The sequence below is a fragment of the Thermobia domestica genome, chromosome 1, assembly GCF_964235325.1.
Source record: "Thermobia domestica chromosome 1, izTheDome1.hap1.1, whole genome shotgun sequence".
Classification (NCBI taxonomy): domain Eukaryota; kingdom Metazoa; phylum Arthropoda; class Insecta; order Zygentoma; family Lepismatidae; genus Thermobia; species Thermobia domestica.
The window spans coordinates 55,979,382-56,001,387 of NC_137454.1; the positions used below are offsets into that span (position 1 = coordinate 55,979,382).

At 36.6% G+C, this 22,006-nt stretch overlaps 1 protein-coding gene across 3 annotated transcripts in view; it reads left to right on the plus strand.

Annotated features, from left to right (window-relative positions):
* The window catches only part of Axs (Abnormal X segregation), a 204,350-nt gene that overhangs the window by 112,578 nt on the left and 69,766 nt on the right, over nt 1–22,006 (plus strand). For all 3 annotated transcript variants that reach the window (XM_081757254.1, XM_081757246.1, XM_081757261.1), the window contains one exon: nt 20,527–20,738. In XM_081757254.1, coding sequence (XP_081613380.1) covers nt 20,527–20,738 — 212 coding nt within the window. The remainder of the gene's footprint in view (nt 1–20,526; nt 20,739–22,006) is intronic.

Sequence of the window (22,006 nt, forward strand, 5' to 3'; positions counted from 1 at the left end):
TCCTTATTAACGTTAATACCACATCCGTTATAATGAGAACAGATTTGTGATCTGAATACCAACCTTAAACCATACGTCCAAAATGAAAATTATTCATGTTGTTGATACCTATTGCAACACTCAGTTGTAATATAGAGAGTGAGAGTGCGAAAGAGAGAGATAAAATACTGTATACAGGGTGCGGAGAAAATCCCGGAACGGTCCAATATCTCGCGAAGTATAAATATCACCAAAACAAAAATAACACATGTTAAATAGTTTTAAAGAAGCTATCCAATGATAGAAAACGCAATCACCTATCCCTACCTACTTGGGGACTACGGGGGATAACTTTAAAATTTTAAATGGGAACCCCTATTTCTTATTTCATATTTGGATTCTCCAGAAAAAGTGATAGTGATTTGATCAAAAATTGAAAACAGTGTGTACAAAAATGAAGTTACATGGAATACAATATCGATAATTGTTTTGCAAAGTAGCTTTATGAAGTAGTTCCTATTAGTAGGGTTATTTACAACAAAAATTAGCCATTTTTGTCACCATTTGTATTTTCTTGCAAATTAATAAATATGGACAAATGCATTATTTTATGGAAGTTAAAATGTATGAATTCGTTGTGTGGGTAAAAAAAATCACATAAAAATTTTACTCTGCGTGGGAATCGAACTCATGACCTTTCATGCCGCAGTCCCGTACGCTAACCGCATGGCCCAGAGCTCGACACTGAGAGGCCACATTTTCATAAAGATTTGTCGCCTCCATTTTTTGTGTGTCGATTCAAGTGCTATCCGTGAAGGCACGGTTTTCAATTTTGGGTCAAATCACTGTTATTTATTCTGAAGAATCCAAATGTGCAACAAAATATGGGGATTTCAATTTTAAATTTTAAAGTTACCCCCCGTGTGGGAATGGAGGGTTGCGTTTGGTATCATTGGATAGATTTTTCAAAACTGTTTAACACGTGTTATTTTTGTTTTGCTGATCTGTATATTTCGCGAGATATTGAACCGTTCCGGAACTTTCCCCGCACCCTGTATAAGCTTGTATTTTTAATTAAAACAGTTAGTGTAAATCATAATCTGGATTTTTATAAAGTAAATTAAACAATCATATAGAAAATGTATACAGTTTAAAATTGAATTAAATTGCAATTCCAGAATCTGTAACATTATACATTTCTTATTTATTTACATCGAATGTTAACTTATTGTATAGTTTATAGCATGAGTTTCAGCTGATATGTAACACAAAATTATCTATAAATTGAATTTAAATAGGAAATGATATAGTTGCTATAAGAACAAGTTTATGAAAATGAACTGTATAATAATGGTTGTATTTGAAACAGAGTTTGCGTAATGGAGTAAATATTTACACCGCCAGCTTTGCAATACTGTGCGGTTTAAATTGTCAATCTCATCAATTTTACTTATTTCGCTTGAATGTCTATGGAATTTAGTATAGCATTATGAAACATTCAACAACTGATCTAGTAGTGAAACATAATTAATAAGATTACCGCACATTACGGTAGATTCCGAGATCGCTCCCAGCTTTGCGAGCACTTGATAATATTTTATTATTATACTAGCAGCGTTCACCCCGCTTCGCTGCGGTCACCCCGGAACGCAATAAACTTTGTTACTTAGATAATTTTTACTTTTTCGCTTTCAAGTGATATGATAAAAACCATAGAAGATTGCAGTAAATGTTAACATTATATCGCCTGTCATTTATGTTAACCCGCCCCGCTTCGCTGCGGTCACCCCGGAACGCAATAAACTTTGTTACTTAGATAATTTTTACTTTTTCGCTTTCAAGTGATATGATAAAAACCATAGTAGATTGCAGTAAATGTTAACATTATATCGCCTGTCATTTATGTTAACCCGCCGAGTGACACGGTCATGCGGGTTGCATATAAATACGTTTATTTTTACCTATGATGAACTAACAAAGGATTTGTACGTTATGGACACTTGAATGGTCAATTATCTCAAGACACTGGTAATTAAAAATTAAAGTGATATGATAAAAACCATCTAGGGTCCAAATCCTAATAACCCCCCAAAAATAAAAGAAATTGGTTCAGCCGTATTAGCGTGATGAGGTAACAAAGGATTTGTGCGTTCTCTTTTATATATAAGACTAGCAGCGTTCACCCCGCTTCGCTGCGGTCACCCCGGAACGCAATAAACTTTGTTACTTAGATAATTTTTACTTTTTCGCTTTCAAATTGCAGTAAATGTTAACATTATAGCGCCTGTCATTTATGTTAACCCGCCGAGTGACACGGTCATGCGGGTTGCATATAAATACGTTTATTTTTACCTATGATGAACTAACAAAGGATTTGTACGTTATGGACACTTGAATGGTCAATTATCTCAAGACACTGGTAATTAAAAATTAAAGTGATATGATAAAAACCATCTAGGGTCCAAATCCTAATAACCCCCCCAAAATAAAAGAAATTGGTTCAGCCGTATTAGCGTGATGAGGGAACAAAGGATTTGTACGTTCTCTTTTATAATATAGATTAGATAAAATATTATGTGGAAGAGCTAAATTAAATTAGAAAATGAAATGAAATATTTAACATCCCACTATTACGCCCATTAGGCGGGAAGGTTCTAGATTGCTGGTCCTCACATAGAGGAGAATTTGGATTAGTAACCAGTTTGGTTCTTTTCTTTATCAAATCTCAATACACAATTCATATAGTAATGTCGAGCAAGCGATAGCGAGTGAAGGCAGGTTAACCAGGTTGATTGCTTTCTTCATCACCACTCAATTGGTATACGGACCAGTGTTCTAGAATCCTGCTATTTTAGGCTAAGGGAGAAGATAATTAAAGTAAGAAAAATGATATAAGAATTGGTGGAATGAGAAAGTGGAAGGAAAAGGAAATGCTTTGAGAAAAGTCACGGACATAATGTTGTCCACCACAAGCTTACTTGGACGGAATAAAACCAGAGACCACATGCACCAAAGGTAAGCGCTCTACCAGTGAACCATCGCGCCCCATAAATTAAATAAGAAAGATAAGTAGTAGGCATTTTATAATTAAATATTGTATGTAAGAAACTTATTGTCCATAATGATTCTTTCTCTTCAAGCTTTTGTAATTGATGTTGCAAATTGTCCGATCCTTTGCAATGCGGGTCAAAGGAATAAATGCATTTTTTCGGGATAGTATCGTCTGCCCCTTGCTGCTATTGGTGGTATAAAAGTAGTGTTGAGTTGATTTTTAGTTTCTTGTTCCTTTTGTTATGTGAATATAGACTAGACCAATTTTTTTTTTACTGGTGTCCATTTCAGGATCACTCGGTAGCATGTTTTTAGTGGAGGAATGTTACGTGAATATAGATTACACCAAGTCTCACATATTTTGACAAAGATATACATTTTTATTACACAAATAGTTTCTGCTTTTCCTTTTAGTGCAAATGTTTGTTTCTAATAGTGATTTTTATTCTTATTGTATCCGTGAATACACATTCAAGACTTTTTTTTTTTAAATAAGTTGTTTAATAAGGCACTGAAAAGTGTTGGATTTTGTAACACACTAACACTTAAAAACATAATACTGAGTGATCCTGAAATGGACACCAATAATTAATTTTGGTGTAGTCTATATTCACGTAACACTTTCAACGAACGTGGGCTTACTAATTAACGTGGAATAAAAATAAAGTCTAGTGGCTAGCGCGAGTGTTTTTGGTTCATTTAGTCTCGGGTTCGATTCCCGGTAAGGGTCGATTCAGGTTAAATTTTCAGGGGAGTTTATGGGAAAAACATTAAAAAATATAATTGCAAAAGTCTGATGCCAGTGTTTTGTAAGCTATTGACAAAATAATAGAGACAGGAAAGAAATTCTCTTGAACTGAAAGTGAACAATGTTTTCGCATTTATGCTTAATTTGCTACTAGCGTGGCACATTAAATTGAATATAATATAAATATTAGACACAAAATTCGCTACTTCACGGTTGATAACGTGGTAAATGCTAGGTATTGTTAAACATTAAACGTAACACCTCAATTTTATATCAATAAATAACATAAATAAATAACAAGACAGAACAATACTATTAACCTATATTTGCATAGTATATAAATTAAAAACACGTTGTTTATCATAACGAAAAATGGCTGAACCGTTTGAAATGAATTTTATTAACATAGTTAACACCTACCTCGGACTGGGTTGTTGTCACGCCACGTGTCCGACAGTGTTTAGAAATTTCGGTACTAAATGGAGAAGAGGGGCAATTTGTATCGTTTTTGCTCAATATTTAAGAATGATGACATCGAGATTGTGTCTTGTCTTCACAGCAAAACGGATGAAGCACTTGAAATTATCTTTTAAATATACGGTATTTAGCATTTGGTCCAGTCGGATTCATTAACACATATGTCGTAAGAGAAACAGATGGATATAAACACCTTATTTTAAAATATGTGAGCCCATCTTACGTTGTCCTTAAAAATCCACTTTTGAGGGGGAAATGGAGCAAGTTCCAACTAAGGCGGTCAATATGTAAAAGTGACACCGTGTTTGTCCGATCATCACGGGAAATCAAATCAGCCGTTTGAAATAAATATTTGAATACATTTAGTACTTGGAAGAAAATGGTTAGCTGACGTTCACTAGAAACTTGACAAAACTTCGATACAAATTGGAGGATAGTCAACTATGCCTAAATCTAATATTGTAGGTGGAAGTGAAAACGACGAACGAAGTAACAGCGGATTAAAATTTAGCATTAGAAGTCATTAAAAAACAGAATGTGATGCGCGAAAACGAGAAAAAAAGAAAAGGATAAACGTAACGTTGTCGACAACAACACACTGGATGGTGCTTATCGAAAGACCCATAAACGCTATTCATTAGCTCATTCTTCACGGTTTGGATTGCAAGAAATAAAACTATTTCTTCGTGCTAATACGCCTCTCAAAACGAAATGTTATATTTCTGCAAAATTTGTTTTTCTCACATGACTGGATAATTTTTTAAAAAATTCTATTGTGCTGAAGAAAACAAAACCATATGACAAGCTGTATTTGATCTGAAGACCCCATGATCTTTACTACATGTTGTTATTCATTACATCAGCGAGACGTTGTTTGCAATGACACTGATACATTGAGTGGTTTGTTCGAGAAAGTTGCTTGTCTCGATTTTGTTTACTCTAGGTTTTTCGTAGAATACATGAAAAAGAAACACATTTTTCGCTTAGATATCCAGGAATCCTGTTTTAACTGATCAGAAAACAGCAATCCACTGGTGAAATGATATGGGGTAATGTGTAGCATTTTGTTTTCACGCCATCGATAGCAGCAAGGGGCACATGAATTACATAAAAAGGGAGTATGTTGTTATGAACTACTAATATCTTTTTCAAAAAAATCGACGTGTTACTTCGTAGCTCAGGGGATAAGTGAGAGATTACAATACACAAGTTCGCACGATCGAGTCTTGTCCACTGCTATTATGTTTTTTCATTTTCATTGTTTAACGGTGAAAGTGACGTAGATACATTTTCATTGGCATTCAAAAAAAAAAAAAAAAAGAATGGAAGGGAATACCTAGCCCTGAAAAGGGCTGTTTATATATAAGTGTCTAATAGGAGGTCCAATGACCTACATCGATGACTGCCTGGAGCCTTCTGGGCATGCTTTCGGTAAGTCTGCGGAGAAAGCGTTCACTACGGGAGACTTCCTCCCAGCTGTTTTCAACGATTTCCCATAGTTGATTTTTTGTGGATGGAGGCGGGTTAGGCCAGTTCTCCTTCATCACCCTTTTGACCTCTGCCCATACTGTCTCAATTATATTCACATCGGCTCCACGCGGTGGCCAATCTAGGACCTCTAAATCAGCCTGCTGCTAGAGCCAATTCTGAACTAATTGACACATATGAACCGGAGACCTGTCGTGCTGAAACTGGATTACTCCATCGGGGTAGATAAAACGCGCAGATGGCAACATAACACCCCGAAGGATATGTAAATATTGCTCACCTGTAAGACGCCCCTCTACCCTATGGAGTACTCCAAGACACTGTGATGTCATGAAACCCCAAGCAGATACACATACGCGTCCACAGTGACGTTTGTGGAAAACGTATCTGGGATCATGCCTGGAGCCTCTCGGACGATACACGACTACTGGGCCATTATTTGAGGAAGAAAATGTGCATTCATCTGTGAAGACATTTCTCCAATCACGGTTCACATTTTCTTCCGCAAATTGAAGCCGTCGTCTTATATGCTCTTCCGAGAGGAATTCTTTCACCGCAGCACGACGGGCGTGAAGATTAGCTTCCCTAAGTCCCCGGCTACTTTAAGCGATCGCAAAGCGTATTTATTGCTCCTGCGTATGCTTGAAATACGCTGACCATGTATTTAAATCTGAGCGGCTAAACATGAACGCGAAAGCAATAAAATCGCTGAAAAAACGCCGGCTCGAGCGTATTTGGTGCAGGTCGGAACAATAGACCGCCTGCTGTTTAAAAGATTTCAAAAGGAAGGACAGAAAAGAAAGACGTGTTGCCAGGCAAGGGGATTGTAGCAAGAAACAGCTGCTTGGAAGACGCTTTGTGCAGAGAATGGAACTCTGCTATTATAAAGTATGTGTGTATAACAAAAGAAAATTCACAAAAATAGAAGAAAAATTCCGAAAAATTAGCTAATTACAGAAACATCTATGTAACACAATAGGGTGATTTCTCGTGATACACTTGATTGACAGTTAGCTGATGCCATGGTAATCTATAAGCAAAATATTTGGCTTTAGGCAAAAGATGAAACAACGAAATAACTTGAATTTGAGCCCCTATCTCCGAAGCTCGAACTCCACCCCCAAACAGATAACCACAAGTGTAATCACAAAGAGAAATTATCAGTTGTGTTTGAAAACGTGTCCTGTGTACATATCCAGTCATGGTTAGTGTGTTTAACACAGAGGCGTTTATAATCGAAATACAAAATATGCCATGCCTATATGATTTAAGAGATCCGAACTACATGAATCGTGACTTAAAAATAAAAATGTGAAGAGAAGTGGCTGCGATATTTGTTCCAGACTGAAAGGGAATGGAACGGAATTCTCAGAATGAAGAAGGTAAGAATATTCTTATTTTATGATTTCATTTAATACTGTTAAGTAGAGCTACATCGAGCCAAATTGATGTTCACTATGAATAATAATAATAATAATAATAATAATAATAATAATAATAATAATAATAATAATAATAATAATAATAATAAAAATTAAAAGATTAAACCAGAGAATTGGTTAAAAATATCATGATGTAAATTTTATACTTGGTGGCTTGGAATTTAGCGGTCCTTTCAGCACCGAAGCTATACAAGATGTGAACCTACAGTTTAAGGTGGAATCTAAACTACCTTTATGCGCTGAAACTTTTCAATGATCTCCCACAGGATTCGAATCCGGAACCCCATTCTCCAAAGGCACGTGCATAGCTAGTAAAGTATAAAGTAGTGTAAATGTTGGAATTTATTGATTGGGGTTTAATATTTGTTTTCGATACAGAGAATATCTTTAAAAACAAATGCCTCTTGCTCCGTCTCTTTCGACTATATCAGCGAGGCTACATCAGACGTGAACTACAGCTCAACGTGGGACCCTAACCACATAACCTCCTGCCTAGAATCGAATCCAGGTCTACCACTTCTGGCGCGGGAAATGAAAAGAAAAGACCTGGAAACCCTGACTGGCTCATAGTATGATTTACAACTTTGGTGAAACTAAAATTACCGTTTAGCCACTTAGGCCGCGTTCACTGTGGGGGGTAACGCTTTGTCGACTAGCCTAGTCCTAAGACGCCGTACAGAAGTATCTCGAGAGCCTGGAAAAGCTGATGCGTGCCGAAGTTGTCTGGGGGTCATGTTGGGATTAAGTCGCGCAGCAGCAACAAGCTGCGCATCCTGCTCAGGTGTCGTCACACGACGCCTACCACTACCTCGGCGCCGCATAGTTTCTCCAGTCTCGCGAAAACGCTTTATCCACTTCTGTGCTGTTCTTGGTAAAACTCCACACCTTTCAGCGGCTTGTGAAGCGCAATAGCCTTCTTGCACTAAAGCAAGAACACGCTCTTTTCTATTCTCAGCCATTTGTGACTTCTACCCTTTTCACGAGTTGCACCTTGAATGAGCACTCGTTTTAGTTGAAACTATTAAACGACATGCGCAGTTGGTTACTCCAAGAGCTAGTAAGATAGTAGTTCTTATTTGCTAAGAGGCAGAAAACACGTTATTTCGATATATGTTGTTTGACTACAAGGGAGCACTTCACAACTGATTACTGAGTGATAAGATCTGTGGTATTCTGTTCAACTTTCCTTTAGGCAATTTTAAACGTAATAGACAATATTTGTCTGACCTTGTCAGTGCCTGAGGCAGAAGACAAAATCAAGGAAAATGTTTTCAACATAACATTTTCGATTTATGTTTATCTCCTATCCGTTTTTGTTACGATTGCCTCCTTTAGAAATATCAGCTCTTTTTTTTGGCCCGTATAAGGAAATGCTATTGCGGTTTTCCAACGTTCAATATTTTTGGCAAAATTAACACTTTCAAATAAAGCTAAACAAGCATATGTTTCACAGACAAAACAATATGTAAAGTTCTACTTTCCAGTTAGGCAACATTCCTTCAAAAAATTGCAACTATAGTTTGCGTCTCAAGTAATAGGGTAAATGTGCCAGTAGTTGACCATTTAAGGAGATTTTCAACTTTGTTAAAGTATAAAAAAATAATTTTTTACTAATAACTTTTACTGCATATGTCATTAGAAAGAACAGTGTTTAAATTTTACGTTTGTGTAGCTCGCATAGGAAATCTTTTATAAATAATTACACAGGAAAAAGAAAATACCAGAAACCCTGAAAAAAAACCGTAGTCGGCCTATGAAAACCAAAGGTCAGCCATTACTTTAACCAGTACTCAGCCACACTATAGAATTGACTTTTTGAATGGAATTTTAGAGATCAATTCCTCAGTAGCAAATTAAGGGACAAATATATTGCACTCAGAGTTCCTACAAAGAAAAACTACGTGGAAAACAGGCCCGCAACTAGAGGGAGCTAGGGGACCTGGCCCTCCTAAACTTTTCGTGGCCCCTCCAGTCCTCAACACAAAAAACATAATTTAGATATGTGTAAGAGATTTTTAATGACTTGCCCCCCTAACATATCTATGCCCCCCCCCCCCAAACCTCTGTGGCTAGAAGCAGGCCTGGTGGAAAATATATTGCGATACGGGAAAAAAGACTTCTTGTATGATATTTACCATAAACTAAGAAATATGTGCCTCGGCCTAGACTAGCCTATTTAAAATTAATATATAGGCCTATTTATATTTACATTTATATTCATATTTAGCTATGACATTAACCCTTTAATACGAAGTTCATTAAGCACATTCAGGACACATAAGCACTTGTTTAGCAGGTTCCTCGTACGATAATTCACTGAGGCAGTGCATTTTAAATGGTACCAGTGATCACAAAACTGACACCCAATATATTTAAGTGTATCGTTCTCAATATCACTTATGAATTCTTCTTCAGGCCTTAGACGGCATTTCAACAGCTTCTTGCGTCTCGTCTTTTTAACTACTAGTGCTACTTGGCTTGACAGTCCTTTTCTTTTTGTTTGACTTACAATTTTTCCTTTCTTTTGTATTCTCTCCCTTTTTCATTTTAGACGTTCCTCTTCTAGTTTTCTTTTCGTTTCATTCTTTACCATCTGATAATTTCTCCATGCTTGGGAGGATACTGCACTTTGAACTTTTTCTCTGGGCACATGTTTGATAGTTTTGTTTTTGATTGGAGCTAGCCAGAAAAGATGCTAATCAAAGCCAGATGATATGGAAGTATTTTACGAAGGTTTTCTTTGAATTTCTTCTGAGATCATATGGAGTTATTTCTGGCTCTACTGACTGTAGAAACAGAAGCAGACCTTTCACCTTGCGTCGCTTCAGTACTAAATGCCATAACGGATATGTTGTTTTCCTGGTTTGAGTCAGACGTAACGTCTATTTCTGATATCGAAGATATATTTGTAGGCTCTAGACGGCCAATTGCTAAAATTTGGTATGTGCAAGGACTAAGATATCGAACATTTCACTAGCAAGTATCTACTGATAGCAGATCGATCCTCTTCGGACAGAACAATAGCCTTATATGTGTTCATTAGTGTAGAATAAGAAGACTCTTTGGATAGAGTATCCTCAACGCACCTCATTGCAAAAACATCTGACACTGAGTCTATTCCAGTAGATGTCTTTGGACTGGTTGAAAGAAACGCTAAATCACGCGTTCTTCAACTGTTAGACATATTTTCCTCACGCTCACAGTTAGAATGTAAATATTTATGATTATTCTGTATTGTTTCGGCAATCAGGCAACTCTAGGAACGGAGCAGATAAGAACAAATAATATAATAATAATAATAATAATAATAGTTGAAGAGCAATTGCAGCCTTGGAATTAAAAACGTGCAGAAACGCGACATTGTGCGGAGTAATTTTAAAAAAATAAATCAATTAGATATTGATAACCCTTACTTCCTCATAGCTACCTTAGATTAAAAGACTAAGCTATGATCAGGGTCAAGGGCGTCGATCCTGCTAGGGCCGGGGGGCCCGGGCCCCCAAAGCTTATGTGGGCCCCCTATTGTATTTATGAATATACAATATTTGGCATAATTTGAATGCAATTTGTCTTAAAATCCTAACCTTCCGCATCCGAATGGCCCCCAAATTTACAGGGAAATCGGCGCCCTTGATTAGGGTAAAATACTCATTACCTGTCCTTTTTAAATTTTAGAGAAATAATTCAGACCAGCCATCAATCCTTAACCTTTTTTCCCCTCAGTTCTAGAAAAATACAAGAATTGAAATGGTTATAATACCAGACTGATATTAAAGTACGGGACAAAAATAAACGACCAACATCGTCATAAGTTTTAATGGCATTTTCGATCGTTTAATTTTGTCCCGTACTTTATAACTCTATTATACTTGTATGATGCAATTAGTAACATCATAACAGTTACTTTTTCATTAAATCGTTAGAAAAGTCTTCTACGTATTAGTTAAGTGTCTTAGTTGTATGTCATGTGTCATTTAAATTGAATGAATGATAAGTGGATGACTACTGGAGTATATGTATCCAGTAGTTGTCCGTTGAAAGTAATGGGGGGGGGGGGGACCATTGGAAATTGAAGTGAAGTCATTTCCAGTAGTCAGCCCCTAATGGCTGACTACCGGAAAACGTTATCAAAAATGCAACTTGTAGTCAGCCCCCCTTATTTCTACGCAATATCTAGTTTTGTATCATAAACCACGAATTTTTAATAAGCTACGATACATTCATGCATAGAAGAAAGCAATAACTCGTACTATTTTACGATAATATAATTTTAACTTAACTATAACTAGAGCTTCTTCTTCTTTTTTTTTTTTTTTTTTTTTTTTAACAAAATGCGCACTTTGCTCACTTGCATCAGCAGACCTCAAATGATAATTTTTCTTTTCTGCCACGAGGAGTCACACCAGGCCAGAACAAATGAGGTTGAATACTGGAGCTCTGATTTAAGTTGTAGTTGATTATTTGTTTGATAACAAGCTACTGTATGTTTGTTTAATATGCTTTTTACTGAAAAATGGCTGACTACTGGAGACGGCTGACTTTAGGCACACTTACCCTCCTAACTAACTAATTCTATGGCCTATGGAACCCGGAGGTTCAATGCCGCATTCACAAAAGCTCTCCACTGACTTCTATCCTTAGCTAACTGGATCCAGTTTCTTTCTATTCCTATTTCTGCGAGATCCATCTTAATTTTGTCCTCCCATCTGCGCCTAGGTCTTCCTAATTATAAGCTCAAGTAATATGTAACATAATAATAATAATAATAATAATAATAATAATAATAATAATAATAATAATATCTTAGTATCAAACTTTAAGAAGCGATTTTTATATGATGCATATATTCATGAAAATAGTCACTACTTGTTATGTACTCATTTGGTGTTCCCCTAGGGTTACTAGGAATTGAAATCAGGATCTCTGAAAGTGCAGTCCAGTATGTTAACTGTATGACCACAGAGCACGGATCTGACAAAAAACATATTCATAACGTTTTGCTACCCCTCCTTTTCCCGTATCGATTAAAGTACCATCCGTGAAGGAATTGTTTTCAATTCTGGGTGAAATCAGTCACTTTTTTCTGGAGAATCGAAATGTCCAATAAGAAATGGGGGTCCCACTTTAAAATTTTAAAGTTGCCCCTACCGCCAAAGGGAATGGAGATAGCTGATTTTGTTTGGTATAATTGAACTATACATATAAAGCAGAAACATATATTCTCATTTTGGGCGTGTGTTTTCAATTTGATATTAACTTAGAAATCTATTTGAACTTCGGTAGTGCTAGCATTTCCATAGCGTCATCTTCGTATACAAACAAATGGTGAATAAAAGTGACAGAGGTTTGAAAGCTGACAGTTTATCTGATTTTGTTTTTATAACCAATTCAAATGTTAAAAATGTAACGTTGCATTTAGAAAAAATAAAATATCCTTATATTGAAAGAAAACCGGACTGGGAACCGAACCGTCAATCATTACTGTAATTTCAAGCGCCTCGCTAAACCCACTTATTTTCTTCTTAATTTACGTCGCGAAAGGCGGCCCCGAAGTTCACTTACCAAAGTCTACTTTCCCCTTATCAGTAATTTCTGTCTATTTCCTACTCGGTTATACACGTTTTACAGTAACCTTGAATGATAGGGACACAAACATAGACACGTCGAGAACATTTAAAATTCCAAAAGTTCTCCCACCGGGAATCAAACCCGATACCCTGTACACCACAGACACACATGCTAGCCACTAGACCACACAGCCAAGTTATAAAGCCAGCGCGTTTTAATAATTCTACTGGAAATGCACGAGATATGCACTTGTAATACATTGAGTGATTTATTCGAGAGAGGCAAAGCACTTTACTTTGATTTCGTTTCTTGGTTTCGTTTCTACTGTGTATATTCTTTGTATTTTTCGTACACTACTTGAAAAAGCAAATACATTTTTCGCTACGGTGTCCAGAAATACTATTTTAACTTATCATAAAACAGAAATCTTTCGGTGAAATAATATGGGGGTAATGTGTGCTATTCTAGTTTCATACCGAGTTCCTTCGTAGCTAAGCGGTTAGCATACGCACCTTTGACGTAAGAGACCCGGTTCGATTCCCGGTGTGAGCTCATGTGGTTCGGATTTCACGCTAATCAGTAGGTAAACGTCTCATATAGCCTCGATGCTGAAAGGGATGTTAAAATCAACTCAACATTATTTTATACCATCAATTGAAGCAAAAGGTAGACGATACTATCCTGTTAAAAACATGCATTTATTTCTTTGGCACATATTACAAAGCATCGGACTATTTGCGACACTTCAAGAAAAAGATGCTTTATGAATATTAAGTCGCTTCAAGCGTTCAAATCGCTTTATAAAAATCCAGATTATGAATTGCAATAACTTTTTACGTTGTAATTAAAATAACAGCATATATTGTTTTCTATCTCTCGCACATACTTTCTCTCTCTCTTTCTTTCTCTATATATACACACCTGTATATTACAATAGGTATCAGAACATGAATAATTTTCATTTTGGACGTGTGATTTAAGGTTGGTATTCAAATCAGAAAGTTGTTCCCATTATAACTAGTGCTCTCAACGGGTCAGGTCGGGTTGAAGACCGACCCGAACCATAATCCGATCTGATTGACCTGACCCGATAACCCGACCCGAGCTGACCCGGTTGACCCGACCCGAATAGCCCGATCCGAGCTGATCCGATTGACCCGACCCGAATAACCCGACCCGAGCTGACCCGACTGACCTGACCCGACAACCCGACCCGAGTAGCCTGACCCGACAACCCGACCCGAGTTGACCCGACCCGACCCGAACTGACCCGATCCGAGTCGGGTCGGGTCGGGTCAACCCGACCCGTTTGAGAGCACTATGGTCACGACACTGGGTGAACGCCAAAATGCACTCACATTGGGAAACTAGTTTTAAAAGTATAATTTTAGAAAATAAAGCATAAAGCATAATTTAAAATATATAGCACAATTCTTGGAAAATTCTCTTTAACTGAAAGTTTAACATACTGTGTTAATATTTTTTAAAGCCAATATTTACAATGCAAAATCATTGAGAACATAACAATGCAACAATGAAAAGCTTATTTTCATTTCTGTAAACTTTTCGGTGCAATCCTTTGATGTGGAGAAAAGAAAGTAAAAGAAGAAATTTTTCCGCCAACAATGAATAGTATGCAAGAACTCCATACTATATTGTTACAGTGACGACGCCAGCTTTAAGTTCTTAGGGGGCAAAGGAGGGGCAGATACATTTTCGGGGGCGGCTATTTGCCATACCAAAAATGATATATTTATTACGTTTGACTTATTTTACATTACATTGTGTATTTCGTTGCTGTTTTTATGTTAGATCTATATGATTATAAATTAAACTTATTTCAAATAAAATTTGTAACTAACAAATAAGTAACGTCTGCACATGAAATATTTTTCAATGAAACTTTTGAAGCCTAAACATAAATTGAATTACTTTCGCGTATGCTATAAGTAACACATTCGTCTATATGCTACGTATCTCTCGCTCTCTCCCTCTCCCTCTCTCTCTCTCTCTCTCTCTCTCTCTCTCTCTCTCTATATATATATATATATATATATATATATATATATATATATTGTGTGTGTGTGTGTGTGTAGAGAGAGCCAGAGAGAGAATTTACGAGGAGCTGCTGAAAATGTCGTAGTCCAATCCAGGAGTGTAGGTACTAGGTAGAAAAATGAAACCGTAGTTTAGAAAAACATATCTCTGTATGTACAAATATAAATTTTCATATTAATAATGAAATTCTTATTGTTTCTCAGGCGTCTGAAGTGATTGTGTGTGCCCAAACAGATAATTTCACGAACATCCAGATCCTTACTGTTATAACATTTTTGTTCCACCAAGGAAAGTCACCGAAGTAAATTAATTAGGAAATCAGTGAAACACCACGGGACTCTCCTCCGTTATATATAGTGGTGAAGAAGTAAGTGGCTTAGTATAAACGTAGCAATTTCTCAACAAATTATGCTTTACATCCAGGATGATTAAAAGCAAACTCTTCCTGAAATTATGGATGAAATTTGTGACATTATTCTTGAAAATTGCAGCATTTCAGCCAGTGGTGGATATAGCCCGGGGCCGGAGGGCCTAGGCTTCCCCAGTTTTTGTGTGACAAAAATAATTTAAGCTATTTATATTTTATTATAGTCTGAGGTCTGCACCCCGCTTTCTCAGTTTTTACCTTCTCAGCAAAACTTGTGTCAGGGATTCTGGGCATTTCTTTGGAACTCGTCGGTAGCATAATTCAGAATGGCTTGGGTATGCGCAAGTTCTCGGCATTATGGGTTCCCAAAATATATGTCAGGAGAATAAAAGGGTAACGGCATTAAGAGAAGTATTCTTCCAATTTGACTGTAATGCTGATCAATTTCGCTGACGAATAGTAACCATAGATGAAATATGGTTGTACCACTATGATCCTGAATCGGAACAACAGTCAATGGAGTAGTAGCACTCATTTCTCCATCGCCCCAAGAAGTTCAAGACACAGAAGTAGGTTGAGAAACTGTTTGGAACATTCTTCTGGTATAAGTATGGAGTGGTAGACTACCTCCTCAATGGTCAGATATTTAATCCAGAATCTCTACATTACTTACAAAACTGAAAGAAAAATTCAAAGTACAACGCTGCGGAAAATGAAAAGAAAGGAATTCTGTTCCTTCAGGAGAATACACCTGTCCATCAATCCCCTGCGAACATAACTGACATTGCATAATCTAGGATTTCAATGTCTAGATCATCATTCTTATTCTGCAGATTTAGCTCCGTCTAACTATTACGTGTACTTATTTCCCAAACTTAAATAACACTTGAACGACGCCATTTTAGATCTGATAGGGGTAGTGCTACGAACAGTGGTGCGAGGAAATCTAGATTTTTTAAACTTTTCTGCAAAAGCTGGAGCACTGTACAAGGTAGTATATTGACTCTCGGGGGAAGAGAAGAAGTAAAACCTCACCAATCCACGTGCACTCCTTCTGGGTTGGGCTACGAATTTTTCAGCAGTTCCTAGTCAATATGGTAGACGTCACGTCAGTACTTTGAAACAAAATAAGTAAAGGAGCACTAGTATAAACCAATTACTAACTAAAGATCAGCACTCTGACAATACATTTTATTGGGAATCAATTTCATTCCATAATTTTATTATTATCATTTGCAGGAAGGGAAAACAACTCTTTTTATCTACTTCAAAAAATTAAGCCCTGGTAGTTGCAAACTAAGCTGTTATAAGCACATCCTCTGAATATTGGAAGCCGAGAATAATGTTTCAGAAAAAAGAAGTTTTAAATAAAACAAAATATGAAACTGAAAACTTCAAACCTGGACAAATACAAACAAGTTACGTAACTGGTTTTACCTTTCTTTTGTTTCCAATCGAAGTTGATCCAATGAGAAGAAAACAAGTCGACCAAATCTACTATTGTTCGCTAGGCACAATTATTAAAAATCATAAGAAAGAAGTATAACTAAAATTTACCTCAAAAGGGGCTAAATTAGAAAACAGAAATATGCGTGCATACCCAGACGCTCAAAGAAGAAAGCTTGAGGATTAATCTGCCACATAGTAAATTCATTGAAAGTAGACTACAATTTGTCAATGAGATTGGTTATGATACTGCGCGGTGGCTCAGTGGTAGAGCGTTCACCTCTGGTGCTTGGGGTCCCGGGTTCGATCCCAGCCCCCGCCAAGTGAACTTTGTGGTGGACAAACACCGTGCTCGTGGGTTTTCTCGGGGTACTCCCGTTTCCTCCCACTTTCTTCATTCCACCATTTCACTCATCTCTCATTATCACCGTCTCCTTTAGCCTAACCGGCATAACCGTGGGACGTAAAACTCAAAGATTTCATTTCATTTTCATTTGGTTATGATACTGATATATAATACTACATGAAGAATGTTTAAAGATTGTACGAGTCTGGGGGGCAGTCTAGGTGGCAGTCAGGGGGGCAGAAGTAGCTACTAGGGGGTCGCTCGCCCCCCTTGCCCCCCTCTGGCGTTATCACTGTATTGTTATGTTTACTTTTTGAACTTAAGCACTTTCTGTACTTTTTGGTGGCATCTTTTACTTTCCCTTTCTGTATATATGTACCTGTAAGGCGCACACAAATGATAGAAAAAATTTATTCGAGCAAAGCACATCTCTTTACAATGAATTAAGTAGAAAGTTCATTAAATATGAGAGAAACTAGTTGCAAAAAAATATCAATAAATAGATCAAGATATTTAGAATATTTGATGTATAATAAATATACATTATACACGATTAATGTAAAATAATCATTGAAATTAACAATAAAGCATAATTTAAAAAAAGCATAATTAAACAAGAAATAAAGCATAATGTGGGTTGCTCTAACAATTAAGTTGTATGAAGACGAGAAGAAAACGAAAGCTGATTCCTTAACGAATTTCGTTGATCTTCCTTGTGTCTACAAAAACGCATTCCTAGAAACCTACAAGCTAGGTATCATCTCTGTGATTATATCAGTTTCTAGTGCTACATGTGAAAGGTCATTCTCTTCTTTGAAAAGATTAAAGACTTGTATACGGAAGTCAATGACTCATGATAGGTTGAAAAACTTAGTGTTACTTTATATTGAGAAGAAAATTGCTAAATCGTTAGATCTTTAACAAGTTGTGGATATGTTTGCTGCTGCCCACACGAATAGAAAGATCCTCTTCAAGTAGAGGCATGAACCTATAAGTTATTTTCTTTACCTGTAAAAGTGTATTTGCTTCCACTTAAGTCAACCAGCTACACATATTTTAAACGCCATGATTAAATAACTATTTACTTATATTAGAAATCAATTGCATTAATGAATCCTAGTTGTTTGAGGTACTAAATTCTATTTTCACTGTTTTCCAAAGAGTAAAATCATGAACAATAAAGATGGAAACATTCACCTTGAATACACACACACACACACACACACACACACACACACACACACACATATATATATATATATATATATATATATATATATATATATATATATATATAATATATAATTGATGTCCTCCTCAAAATCATCTTGGGCCCTTCATTGGCCCCCCCTGAAAAAAAAACTCTAGCTACGCTACTGGACACCATGCACCAGAGATGAATTCTCTACCACTGAGCCACCGCGGCCCTGCATGGGCTTGGTCGTCCATATCTAATCTCTCTTTTGGCGTTACTTAAACAACTTCTAGTTTTGTTCTAAATCCAGACTCCATATTGGCGTAGATATTAATATTACAGTCGTTTGGTAAAATCAATCTTCCACATTTAAAAATTAAAGTACACACAAGTAGAAAAATAAGCATTTATCATAAAAACACTAGCTGCAAGTGTTCAAAATAGATTTATGGTTTCTATAAAATCAATTGAAAATTGCTATTTTTAATTAGGCAGCTAGTGAAAAACAGCAGCTTTCGACTCCAGCCGAGTGTAAACTCAACCTAAACTCAGTTGACCAAAGTGAACTGACCCGACAACCCGACCCGATAACCCGACTGACCCGACCCGATAGCCCGACCCGTTTGAGAGCACTAATTATAACAATGTTATCGTTCCTCATTTTAGCGTCTTCGTATATAAATGATCACAGGGTGAACAAATGTAACAGGCTTTGAAACGTGATAGTTCATCTGATTTTTGTTTCAAGCACTTCAAAGCAGAACTTTATATTTAAAGAAATGTTTCCATATGTTGAAAAAAATCAAAACTGCCAGGAGGCAGATTCGAACTGGCGCTCTCCGATGCTAGACTTTCAAGAACACTACTAAACACGCTTGACCACCGAGACAATTCGTGAAATAATATGTTGTAATAATGCTCATATATCGCTCCAAGCGCACGTTCACACCTGAAGTTTTAAATAGTCATTTTCTCCATATATCAGTAATTTCAACTGAAGATATTGACTGATTTTGCATATTGGAACTGTGCATGAAGTGTGAATTGCATATTAAACGCAGAAATACGTAGTTGACTCTTCAGTTCATGTTTCTGTTCAATAGCTTCACATGTTAGTGAGTGTTTCCTAATACCTGTGTCATTTTCCCTCTTTTTTCCCACGGGATATTCTTCGTGTAATTATTTGACACACTAAGGTTTCATAAGATTAAAGGTTTTTTGCTTATAATTTTCTTATTTTGCTTTATTTTTTCTCTAAAATAATAAATAATTATGCATTATTACACTGCCTTGTTAAGGAAAGCACAAAGAAGCGATAATATAGTCAGAAAAGCGAGTTATTAATGAAAATGTGGAAGTTACAGTATATGCGAACAATTTATTGCGGATGAGGATACAAGGTCCGTGCTTTTTTTTTTTTTTTTTAAAAAAAACAATCGTTACTCCATATTCTTTACCTTTCTTTAGTTTTTGTAAACTGATATCTTTTAGGATTTTAACAGTGTTCTTTTATTTCAAATACAAGCCACTTCTTATTTATTACTGGTATATACAAAATCCTCAAAATCTATATACAGAACTCTACAGAACATTGAAATCAGAGACTGAATAGAGGATAGTTTCGTAGTTTTCATAAAGTTCTCTTATATAGAAGGAAATTCCTGTATTACTAAATCACAGCGTCTTGCCACGAAGGTAATCATGCAGACTGGTTTAATTATACAAAACTGTATAATTTATAGTTTACATAACATTGCTAGGACCATTAAGTCTGTAAGGCTCAAGTGGGCAGGTCGTGTAGCCGAATGGAAGAAAGTAGGAACGCTTTCAAAATTTTAACCGAAAACTCAGTTGGAAAAAGACCATTACAAAGACCTAGGCGCTGATGAAAGTACAATGTAGGACATTGAATCATGTAAAAATAGAAACTGTATCCATTCAGTGGACTAAAGACAGATGCAGGATTGAACCTTTGGGTTCCATAGGTCATAGAGTTAGTTATCGTAAAAAATATTTTCTTCAATATGAGGAATGAATTCAGCCTCTCTCTCTCAAGCAATTTCAACTAAGAACCAACTGGTAAGTACACCCCTTGCCCTCACCAATGTTAACTCGAAACCATAAAGCTCCATTGGGAAGCCTCAAAGAAAATACACGCCTTAACTCATGGAAATTAATAATTTTTAGGGAAGATATAGAACTTTCCTATTTTTCCCCTTCAAGATTGAATTTACCTATATGACTGATTTCAACTCGCAAAAATAGGGACAAGTCTTGAGTCTGAAATTTGTCCTAAGCCTCGCTTCAATTTTGATTAATATATTCTGAATGTATTAACCTGATTTTTTTTTTCTTTCGCAGATCGTATGGCCAAACTTCAGTCTGAAGATGTGGATTACGATAGACACATTACAGCAGAAGGGGAATGCTTACCTCCCACACAAATCGTTCTCAAATTCTCCACCAAATGCAGTTACAGGACAGTGTTGTGGATTGCCGAGAAGATCCGAGGCAAACGAACAGAAGGTGGAGCTGAACTGTTGGTCAGAAAACAGCCAGAAGTGCCTGGCCTTGTAAGTTGTCCAGACTATTAACGGATATTAAGTGATTACATTAGCACATTTTTTTAAAAGCCTCTTAGTTAATATACTTAATTTTTTTTTCTGTTCATCTTTTGGTAGGACTGAGTGAATCCACCTTTTAAACAAGATTTTATTTCGTAGGTGAACTAAAAGTCTAGTTTATTCTGGATTACGCGCAGCTTTTGCTTGCCTCATGATAACGAAATCTTATGGTAAGAAACATACCGAAAGAGACCTCGCGATCGAGGTCGAGGTTTAAGTCGCGGTCGCTACCTCTATACCGGCAAAAACCAGTGTTGAGTTAGTTACTTGTAAAAATGTAACGCGTTACAAGTTACTTTACTTTCTCTTAAAATGTAACTAATTAGTAACGCGTTACTTGCCCCCAAAAAGTAACTGTTACTTTACTTCGAAAGTAACGCGTTACTTTTAGGTCTGAAACTTTAAAAATGTGAAAAAAATTATGACTTCACTTTTCCGTACTACTATTACTACCGCTATTATTATTATTATTATTATTATTATTATTATTATTATTATTATTATTATTATTATTATTGCACGTTCTGAATCGCTTTATGTAAATGCAAGGAGAAATTTTTAGGGATGCATTCGAGTCGAGATTTAAGCCCGTCTCGACTCGTCTCGAGAAAATGTTGTCTCGACTCGTGTATCGACTCGAAAATATGTTTCTGTCTCGACTCGACAGTCTCTGTCTCGACTCGACTCGAATTCGAGTCGAGACGTCTCGAAATTCGAGTCGAGACAAAATGTACGAGTTAAAATATACGCACGCATCAGCCAGACCATCATGACTACCTACCTAATTGTCAGTATGTCGACTTTTGGCATGGATAAAAACGGCGACACGTCTTGGCATACACGCAATGATCCTTGATAGGTCGCTGGGGAGAGCTGGCACCACATGTGCTCACTCAGGTCACCTAATTCCCGTAAATTCCGGGAAGAGGGGCAATGTGCTCTGACGTCACGTTCAATCACATCCCACAAGGTACATCACTCAAATGTCCGGCTCCAATTTCAATGAAACTTTTTTTGCTGATAGAAGGCATGTATGCATCATTACTTGTGATGACAAATTTTTGCCATGGTGCATGTTTTCTATTTTTTTTAATAACTTTTAAGAGTTGTGATGTGGTTATTAGCGATTACTACAGAAGTCCCTTACTACCCTTTGTAAACGGAGCGTTAATGAAGAAAAGTGAAGAAAAACCATGTGGATACATATAAGTCGTATG